The 11025-nt window shown below is 34.5% G+C and overlaps 2 protein-coding genes across 3 annotated transcripts; one reads left to right on the top strand and one right to left on the bottom strand.

Moving 5' to 3' along the window:
* The first annotated feature begins 320 nt into the window (after nt 1-320).
* Nucleotides 321-1774, top strand: LOC103496325 (HVA22-like protein f). The gene is made up of 5 exons (XM_008458144.3): nt 321-649; nt 735-761; nt 862-984; nt 1083-1329; nt 1416-1774. The coding sequence occupies exons 1-5, from the start codon at nt 603-605 to the stop codon at nt 1440-1442; spliced, it is 471 nt and encodes a 156-aa protein (XP_008456366.1). The 5' UTR covers nt 321-602; the 3' UTR covers nt 1443-1774.
* Nucleotides 1775-4968: 3194 nt separating this feature from the next.
* Nucleotides 4969-8925, bottom strand: LOC127144067 (elongation factor 2). Of its 2 annotated transcripts, none has more exons than XM_051079628.1 (4): nt 8756-8925; nt 8381-8432; nt 8211-8298; nt 4969-7629 (listed from the first exon to the last, which is right to left on the bottom strand). In XM_051079628.1, exons 2-4 carry the CDS (start codon nt 8381-8383, stop codon nt 5189-5191), a joined length of 2532 nt encoding a protein of 843 aa, XP_050935585.1. In that variant the 5' UTR covers nt 8384-8432; nt 8756-8925; the 3' UTR covers nt 4969-5188. The 2 variants fall into 2 exon arrangements, with proteins under 2 accessions (XP_050935585.1, XP_050935586.1); XM_051079629.1 differs by having other exon boundaries at nt 8381-8456; nt 8756-8891.
* Between the last annotated feature and the right edge of the window lie 2100 nt (nt 8926-11025).

Below are 11025 nucleotides of genomic sequence, written 5' to 3'. Positions count from 1 at the left end.
AACGGGGGAAGACGCGAATTGGCATTGGAAGGGGCAGACGAAAACGGGTTAAGGAAACCCTAAAACTAGGGTTTCCTTAACCTTGGGCCCAAACGGGGGTTAGGGTTGGACTAACCTAAGCCCACAGTCCCAACCCTAATCCCAAACTGGCCCTAAGTGTTTTCTCTCTTTTTTCAATTTAGCCATGAAAAGATATATTGATTATTCCAAATAGTATTGAAAAGAAAAAACCTCAAAAGAAGTGATGAAGGCAAAAAGGAAAGAGAATAAAAAGGAAGGTATATAACAACAGACACCTTTCTGACTAAATATATCTGTGCAAGTTGGAAAGGAATACAAGTAACAGTTCCCATCTATTCTTCATTCTTTTTCCTTTTATTTTCAATCCATTCATTGACTTCATTTGAATTCTTTTGGCTTTTGCTTGTTCTTTGGGTAAAGAAGAACACCTGGAACAGACATTCTTTACCTTCCTTAATTACACACCTCCAGTTATTACATATATATATATATATATATATACCATAAACTTCCTCTTCATTCATTTTCATTATCTTGAATGCACGAGTATTCCAAATTTCACTTTTAGGTTGCATTCAGAGATGGGTATTCTCGGAGCTATAGCTAAGCATTTGGATGCAATTATTGGGTACTCTCAGAACCGAAAATTTCGTCGTTTATAATATCATCATTGTTTCTTCTCAATGAATTTCAACTTTTTCCTTTTGATTCAGGCCTGGAGTTATGCTTCTTTATCCTTTGTAAGTGAACACAACTCATTTTGAATTATAAATTTCTGTAATATTCTACGGTTTCGAGATATGATATATAGAAAGTTAAAGTTAATAATATTATGAGCAGATACGCATCAATAAGAGCAATTGAGAGTCCTTCAAGCCTTGATGACCAGCAATGGCTGACTTATTGGGTTATATATTCTCTTATAACCCTCTTTGAACTAACATTTTGGAAGATCTTGGTTTGGTATAATTCTATACAAATTAAAACATTTATTTTTTGAGGCTCTTCTTGTTGTTATTGTTTAGATTTTTCAAAGGCTAAGGAATTAAAATGGTATGTAGGATTCCACTATGGGGATATATTAAACTGGTGGCTTGTTTGTGGTTGGTTCTACCGATTTTCAATGGGGCAGCTTATATCTATGAGAATATAGTGAGGCAATATGTAAAGATTGGAAGATATGTGAACCCAAACTATCCAGAGAATCAAAAGAAAGTACTTCAGATGATGACTTTGGATTCTAGGAAATCTGTGGAACGTTACATCGATAGATATGGACCGGATGCTTTTGAACGAGTAGTTAAAGCTGTAAGATGTTATTTATATCGATATTTTGTTGGTGTGATGTGTATCAATGTCTACGATGTTAATCTTGATAAGACTTGATTTTGTAGGCTGAAAGAGAGGCAAGGAAGCACTGAGATGAAGACGATGATGTCGAAGAACAATGGATGGTTTACCGTTTAAAGGACTGGAGAAACGGTTGGGTTGTATTTGTGGTAGTACGATTTCATGTTGTGTTACTATGTGTATGTATGTATTATGCAAAAGAGAGAAAAATTAAGGGTGGTTTTTTTTTTTTCTTTTTTTTTTTTCTTTGTGTGGATAATAGCTGTAAAGAAAAAGAGTTTCTAACGAATAATAACGTTTGGCGATCAATTTGGGAAAGTAAAGTAAATCCTCGATCAAGTAAAGTAAAACCAATATTCTGTTTCCTATAAAGTTAATAAAAGAAAGAAAGAAAAGAGTTGCTATTTTCAATGCTACAAAATATATATATATATATATATATATATATAGAACATATACGAGACTTCGAGAAATAGAGATTTTAAAGAAATTGAATTCTACAAAATAGTTTGTTGAAATTGATTTTTTAAATAAGTTCTTCACCTTCAAAATTTATTAGATATTATGTGAAGTAGAGGATAAAAATAAATCATAATCCAAATAATAAAAATAAATCATAATTCAAATAATTCAAACTACCCGTACTATAAAGGTTCTTATTTTAAATTTGGGTTGAATTTTCTTCATTTTTCTTTTTTTGTTGGATTAGATCTCAAGTTAAGGTTTGAAAAATTCGATTCAATCCAACTTAAATCGAATTAATCATATTATATATATTTATATTATATTTTATGATAGGATGCTTTTGAATATTTTTTATTAGAAGTTTAGTTCATATTTGACAATCTAAGTTGTTTTAAAAAAAATTTATTAAATACTATGGTATTAATGTTGTATGTTTTTTTGATGCGTGGATTTATGGATATGGTGTTAGCTTTTAAAATTTAATAAATATTAAAAATGAAAAAGATAATACAACTCAATAACCGGTTGGGTCGGATGGGATTAGAAATGCATCCCATGTTATTCGGTTAGCTAACAAAGACCCCTAAACCCAACCCGTTTCCGGCCCAATTTTAAACCCATAGGTAGGTAGGTGATTTTCGAGAAAACAGTTTAATAATTATTATAATTACTTCTGTAAAAGCATTTAATTAAAATCATTTTAATATTCTAGTCCAACCACAGTTACATTAAAAGTTTTTATATCCAATGTTTATCTTCAAAGTAAATCTAGAATTACAATGAAAAGGATTGAATTTGAGAGAATAAAAGAAGTGGTACACAAAAATTACCAAGGGATGAAAAATAAGGTAAGAAATAGAAAAATAAGATTTAAAAAGAAAGGGCATAAGCTTTAGCATAAATAGAAAAAAAGGAGAAGCGAAAAATTAAAGAAAAATAAAGTGAGCACCATATATAATGACTTCAGGTACAAAAGTTTAGAGAACAAGGAAAAAGGATTAGCATACAAAACCCACAAAATTGAGCCAAAATGTAAAATAATATTAATAAAACAAAAACAAACTCAAGTTTATTCATTTTCTATCGTTTATTGTTTTTAAGAATCAAAGTATTTTCGGACCCATTTGGTAACGTTTCTATTCTCTGTTTCTTGTTCCCTGTTTCCTCTTTTTTTAGAACAAGTAATGCGCTTCTATTTCTTGTTTCTTGAAAAAAAAAGAAACAGAAACAAAAAATGTGTTTGATAACTAATTCTTGTTTACCGATTTTCTTCTAGGTTTATTTTTTATTTTTCACGTCTACTTCAATCAAACATTAAACACAAAAATATAGGTCTATCCATCAAACATAAAAAATAAAATTATCAAAAGTTTATTCATTTAATACCAAGAAATATCAATGCACGAATAAAAATAATAACATAAACATAAAATTGTATTTATCCTTCAAATGTTGCCAAATTTGGTTGACATATCATCGCACTCGGGCCATTTCTTTTAGATGATGTCAACTCACCTCTTAATCTATCAATTTCAACAACCTCATCATTATTTCGTGACATCTAGAATTTAATATTAATTTTAAAGTAAGTTATTATGTTTTCAATATTCAGAATTAAAAGAAACAAAACAAAATTTAAGCTTTAACTCTACTACCTATGATGTTTCAGAGAAAAACGAACAACGAAAACCCAAATTCGCACAAAAAGCAAATCGAAAACTATGGATTCGACAAAGAGGAACAATCAAACAAAAACTATGGATTCGACGAAGAGAAACAGTCCAGTGAAAAGGAAGAGTTCGGGTTGTCAAGGAAGACGAGAGATGAAGAGGAAGACGATGTGCAAAGGAAAACGATGAGTGAAAGGAAGAAGATTATTTGGAGAAGACGATAGAGATAAGAAGAAAAGGAAACCAATAAAAATAATTAAGAAAAATGAAAAGGAAACAAATAAAAATAATTGAGAAAAATGAAAAGGAAACCAATAAAAACAATGGAAAAAAGGAAACTGATCCAATAAAAATAATTGAAAAAAAAAAAAAGAAATACAAATAATTGAGAAAAATGAAAAATACCAATAAAAATAATTGAAAAAAGGAAAAAGAAACCAATAAAAATAATTGAGAAAAAGAAAAATCAATAAAAATAATTGAAAAAATGAAAGAAAACAAATAAAAATAATTGAGAAAAAGAAAAAAAAAACAAATAGAAATAAATTGAGAAAATAGGAACCAATGGAAGTAATAACAGAAACTACTTTTTTTTTCAATGATTTCTTACAAAATGAGAAATGTTTCATTATTTTAAAACGAGAAACAAGGAACGTTATCAAACACATCTATTTCTTAAAAAATGGAAACAAAAACAAAAAAACAGGGAACAAGAACATTACCAAACGGACCCTTCATGATTTTTTGAATTTAGTCAAATTTAAAAAACAAAGACAAGTTTTTAAATATTAATTTTTTAACATTAAAAAATTGACTTGAGCTATTAAAAAATGTGTAAAACGTAGACATCAAACTTGAGAGAGAAAAATGATAGAGCGCACCAAAAAAATAATGATGATGAAGATAGACAAAAATTAGAAGAAAAAAGTACAACTTTCATACAATTTCTCCACAAATAAGAAGAGCTTTTTTAAAAAAAAAAATTAACAAAATTTATTAACCTATCACTTAAATCCAAAATCAATAATTGCATCGTTAAACACTGTCGTATTAAAATAATACCGAGTGATTTTGGACAATGACAAAAAGTGGCAAACTGGCAAACAAACATGCAATTCAGGGGAAAGATATGATATGCACAACCACAAATCACCGACATCAGAGAACATAAGCATGAAATGACAAGGAAAATATCTTACTCGTTTGCTTCCGTATTGCCGAATAAACTAATCTGCAGCTTGAATTAGTCCTTTCCAAGCTTCGAGGACCTTGACGTTCTAGCGAAAATGGCTGAATGGCTTAACCTGTAAACAACTGATAAATCAAAAACAGATTGATTGTTAATTTCAGTAACAATGAGACACAAAATTATTCCATTGTATGTGAAGCTACCACATACATTTTTAATGAAGAAAACACATAACTGGCATGAAACAAAGAGAGAAAAAAATCCAAACCCAGGGAAACAAACCAATTCTACTGGTCTCCATTGTGAAGTTTAAGAAACGATCTCCAATCTCATTCAAAAAGGAAAATTAAACGTAAAATAACAGAGTCAAAACATCAGTGTCTTCTAGATAAATAAGCAAACAAAAACTTTCCATAAGCCAGGGTAGACAACTCAATTAGAACCTCCTCTGCAAATCTATAATTGCTTCTCAATAAATAACATCGCAAGTGATTTACAGCTTGTCCTCAAACTCGGACAACGGAGTCATTTGTTCCTTCAACCCCTTCCTCTTCCTGATATCAGCAACCAACTGCGCAGCTTGAGACCCACTTTCTAATGGATCCGAAGACATCATTTCCCAATGGTCAAACACACACTGTGGGAATGCCTGTCCAGAAGTTGCAGCTCTCAAAGTGCTCGAGAATCCAAATGATTCGATGACAGGGAGATATGCCTTGATGTTGTAAAGAGGTGTGCCAGGCCTTTGCATTTCCTCAAAGACGTGCCCACGCTTTTGGTTAAGAACACTGTAGATACCACCAAGAGCTTGCTCGGGAGCCTGAATCTCCACTAGGTACACTGGCTCAAGAAGTCTTGGTTTGGCAGTCAGCTGAGAAGCGTAGATTACCCTTCTAGCAGTAGGAATGACTTGACCACCTCCTCTGTGGATGGCATCAGCGTGAAGCACCACATCACAAACTTCAAAACAGATGCCTCTCATGTTCTCTTCCGCCAATGCACCTTCTTTCGACGCCCATTGGAAACCAGCAACGACGGAATCCTTGATTTCATTCAAGTATTGAACTCCCTTACACATATCGACCACCATGTTAGGGCCAGTAGTCTCAGGACCAAAGCACCAAATCTTCTTAGCAAGATCTTTGTCCCAACCAAACTCCTCTGACAAAATTTTAGACCTAACTTTAGGATCATCTCGTGGTCCAATGCGGCCATCATCAATAGCCTCTGCCAGTCCATCCTCCATGGGTCGTGCTTCCATGTACAGTCGATTGTGTTTGTTAGGGGATTTGCTCATCACTGTGCGACATGACCTCTCAAGTACGGTTTCACGGAAAGAGACAACAGGGTCAGATTTTATGATCTCAGCTCCACCCATGAAATCCTCTTGTAAATCCTTCAAACAGATCTCAAGATGTAGTTCTCCAGCACCAGCAACAATGTGCTCACCAGATTCCTCCATGGTACACACGACCATAGGGTCCGACTTGGCCAGACGTTTAAGTCCTTCCACAAGCTTGGGAAGATCAGAGGCTACCTTGCACTGAACGGCGACACGCACGACAGGAGATACAGAAAACTTCATGGCTCGAATTGGATGAGCATCAACTTCCTTTTCATTCGTCAAAGTGGCATTCTTAGTGATAAATTGATCCAACCCAACCATGGCAACAGTGTTACCACAAGGCACATCCTCCACTGTTTCTTGCTTCTTTCCCATCCAAATGACAGTTCTCTGGACGCTCTTAACATACAAATCTTTTTTCTCACCAGGAACATAGTTGGGGCCCATGATTCTAACTTTTAAACCAGTTGAAACTTTCCCAGAGAACACACGTCCAAAGGCAAAGAACCTGCCCTTGTCAGATGCAGGAATCATCTTCGATACATAAAGCATAAGAGGTCCTTCAGGATCACAATTTCTAATGGCACTAGCGTAAGCATCATCTAGTGGACCCTCATACAAATTCTCCACACGATACTTTTGGGCCTTGGCAGGGGATGGAAGATGAAAGATCATCATTTCCAAGAGAGCAGTACTTGCTGGTAGCCATGTTTGCATGACCCGCTTCATCAATGGTTTGCCCATCAGATCCTTCTCATCAGACTTCATGACAACACCAAGCTTCTGCAACATGGGCCATAGCTTGTCCTTCTGATCGTTCATGCAAGTTGCAATGATCTGCTTGATAGGTTCGTAGCAGAACTGGACAAACCCACGCTTGCATGTTGGCGAGCCAGTGTTCTTGCTGGTCCACTTCTTGGTTGCAGGATCAAAGAAATTCTCACCCCAAAGTCTCTCCATCATCTTCGCCTCATCTACTCCGAACTTGGAAGCATACATCTTTGCAAAGTTAGTCAGGGTAAATGCCCAACCGTGCAAACCAGCAGAGAAAGCAACTGTTCCTTTCTCAGGGTACACTTGAACATCGCCAAGAAGTGGATCCTCATATGTGGCCATAATCACATTGGCATTCTCAATGACCCTCTGGAATGTTTGATAAGCCTCTTCTCCATCCACTTGAAGTTCAAGGAAGCACCTATCCATCTTGTTAACAGTCAAGACAGGTCTAATCCTCTCTCCCAAAGCCTGACGGAGCACAGTCTCTGTTTGGACACAAACACCTTCGATGCAATCCACCACAACAAGGGCACCATCAGTAATACGCAAAGCAGCTGTAACCTCAGATGAGAAGTCAACGTGCCCAGGTGAATCAATAAGATTGATAAGATACTCATTTCCCTGTCTCTCTCCCTTGTAACTTTTCAAGGATTCATCAGACATCTCATAGTAGAGGGAGATTCCAGTGGATTTGATGGTGATACCACGCTCTGCCTCATCTTGGCGAGTATCTGTCATTCGTACATCACCAGCAACTTCTTGTGCAATGATACCCGCAGCAGCCACAAGAGAATCTGTAAGTGTCGACTTTCCTGAAATAGAAGGAAAAAGGGGGAGATAAAATAAGGGTTAAAAAAGATCCATAGTAACAATTTAAAATTAGTTCGTAATAGACATAAAACGTTCTTTTTACTGTCAATACTCATCATTTAGATCAATGAGAAAATAGAAGCCCAAGCAATTGTTTTTTTTATAGAAAACATGGTATGAAATTGCAGAAGAGAAGAAAGCCAAGCTAAGAGGAAGTCACCCATAAAAATAGAAAAATACTCTCGGTTTCATATAGATCAGCGAGTATATAACAGTCAAGCATACGATATTATAACTAATACCACGAGTGAATACCACAGATATAGCCATAAATTAGTCTACATGAGTTTCCTGATCGTTAAATATCCTGCTGTTTCTTTCCAAAAAAGATCCAATAGATCAGCACAAAAAAAAAACGTTCAAATAGGCCTGCCTGAACTAGAACCATCACTAAGCGAACAAAAATTTGGTGCGCAAGTGGACTTAATTGGTGCGCATATTTATAATTAATGTCCAGCAGAAAGATGTTTATTTCTTTCAACATTGATAACCCTACAAGATCACCCCATGTGAAAAATTTTACCATGATCGACGTGAGCAATAACAGACATATTACGAATGTTATGCTTATAGTCCATAATCCGACGAAGCTCCTCGGCTGTAAACTTAACCTGAACACATAAAAAATTAAAGATTATTAAAGAACTTTTCAGATCGCCAACATTATCATCGTCAAGAGAAGAGCACACTAACCATCTTGACAAGTCTTCAAATTTCCTGATGTCCAAGATTTAGAAACAATGAACTGCCAGAAAAAATGTATATATCACTGTTAAACGATGAAATAATCAGATCAAACAGTAGAAAGAAATTTAGCAATAATCTTCAACAAAAAGCTTCTTCGTAGCTTACTCGTTAGCTTAAATCTCATAATCTAAGTACAGATCGCAACAATTGATTAAATCATTCAATATACCGAATGCGAGCAACAACAACAACAGATCTAAAACAAATTCATCGAAAATAAACGACTAAGAAAACGGATCTCCAACGCACAAAACCAAAATGAGAGCACGAGAGACAATTGCAAGGAAATTAAGCGCAGAGAGGGACAGAGAGAGTTCTTACAGGAAAGAAGAAGGTGAGAGACGATGAAGGGGCAGCAAAGGAAGAGAGAGTTTCCCTTGAGCTACCACAAAAGAGAAGTACAAGAAGCGAAACAGAGTGCGGGGGAGGAGGAAACAGAGAGCGGGTGAAAGGTAATAGTGAGGCTGAATATGCGGTCTCAATGAAGCATTTCCTGTTGCGCCACCTAGGGTTTCTGATTGGGCTGGGCCAAGTCAATTCATTCATTAATTGTAAAACTAACCTTCTTTAAATGTTTTGTTTGTAAATATGACGTATTTTTCTTACTTTTGTCATTGTTTGAATTTGTATAAAGATGCTCTAATTTGTTTTTTTGTGTTTTGTTTTTTTTGTGTTTTTTTTAGTATTAGCTTAAAAGTTGAAATTAAGCGAATGAGAAAATTAATTTCTTTTGCTTGCGAAGGTGTGTACATACCACTGCTTTTTTTTCATCTCAAACTAAATGTTTACGCGATTTTCTTTTTCTTGAAAAGTTACTATAGACGATGAAACTGTTAAAAATATTTACAAAATATAGTTAATAGACGATGAAATTGTTAAAAATATTTACAAAATATAGTTAGTTTTCAGATTTTATTATTGATAGACATCAACATCGCTTATAAACATTGATAAAATGTTATGTTTTATAAATATTTTAGTTTATTTTGCTATATTTGAAAATATTCTTTTTAATAATGGTAGAAATGAATGATCGAATCATCAATGTTTGAAGATGGTATATGATGTCTTTTTTCACTTAATTTTGCTTAGATTATCAACTTTTCAAATGCTATATATTCCATTTTTTGCTATTCAAAATTATTTGTTAAGTATTTAAATACTCATTCCAAATAAATCTTTAATTTCTTTATTCAAAATTTGTGGACTATAAGATCTACTTGTCATTTATTATGTCATCGTTGATGGGAACATAGAACTTTTTAAAATAACAAATTTATTGTCAATGTATATAATTTTTGTTAATCAAAATTAGAACATGTTGGGTGAGTTGATGTATTTAAGGAAATGTGTTCTAACATTAACCTTCAATTTAGATAGTCTAAGTTTTTTATTTTTAATACGAGTTCCTTCTCTTGAAGTTTATATGCATCTATGTGTATTTATTTATTTATTATTATTTTAGAAAATAGAATACCGGACTTGCACAACTACAAAGCAAAAGAAAAACCTCCACGAACTAGGAGATCTCACCAAGGATATCATTCTCTAAAAAATAAGCCTTCCAAGAAAAGAGAAAGGCAAACATGAGCCCAAGAAATGACAAAAGCGGCGGAATTACCAACTTGACCAACGAGTGTGCGGCCATATTACAAGTACAGGGACAATAAGAAAAGGAAATAGCCCTAAGACGCATAGTCAAAGACAAGCTAAAGTATTTATCTCAGTCATACCCTTATCAGGATTCAACAAAGCATTGATGACTTTAGTAGAGTTTGATTCCACCATTAGCGAAGAAGCTAAATTCAAGAGAGACCCAAATTTAGAATAAAGCGTCCACGACATATCCACTGAAAACCCAACTCAATCAAAGACCTTGAGGAGTCATGAACAATCCAGCCCAGCTCATCAAAACAAGACTTCTCGCACCATGCAACATCAACATTCAATTTTTCAGCCAGCTAACGGAGGCTTCCAATCATTATGACTCATCGCACTCTTCACTAAAAGGGCAATATCATATTGTTCGTACAAGAGACCTCAAAAGTGACACAACCAATTAGACGACAAGCCTACATAATGCAACTCAATACATGAGGGAGAGAACTCCGGGCGTTCCATAGGTTTCTACACGACAAAATATTCCCACCAAATCAAAATAGCAGTGCCAATTTCCTCAATTGATAGCTTTACAACTAACCAATCTCATAAGCGCAACAAATGTAAATTATCCCTACACAAGAAAAGAAGCAAAAGTAAATAAGGGGGAAAAAAGAACCACATTTGTTTAACAAATCAACAATGTCAAAAAGAGATGGATGGTTGACTCCTCCTCAATTACGCAGAAAATTCATAAAGTTTCTATTTTGATTCAATTCTTTCTGAGTTGAGCCCTTTGAAGGGATAACATTATTTAATAGCCACCACACACAAATCTTTGCTTTAGGAAAGACCTTAGTCTTCCATAAAGTGTTCCAGTACTTCTTCATATTAGACTCATCCAAATCGAAACCTCCTAAGGCTCATTGAGACTGGCAGCCAAATGGTAAGCACTCTTGATCGAAACGGAGTCTTTGGGATTTGACCCCCAA

Source organism: Cucumis melo, chromosome 11, assembly GCF_025177605.1.
Source record: "Cucumis melo cultivar AY chromosome 11, USDA_Cmelo_AY_1.0, whole genome shotgun sequence".
In the NCBI taxonomy this organism is placed as follows: Eukaryota; Viridiplantae; Streptophyta; class Magnoliopsida; order Cucurbitales; family Cucurbitaceae; genus Cucumis; species Cucumis melo.
Note: the sequence above shows the minus strand (reverse complement) of the source record. Positions and strands in the feature narration are given on the sequence as shown.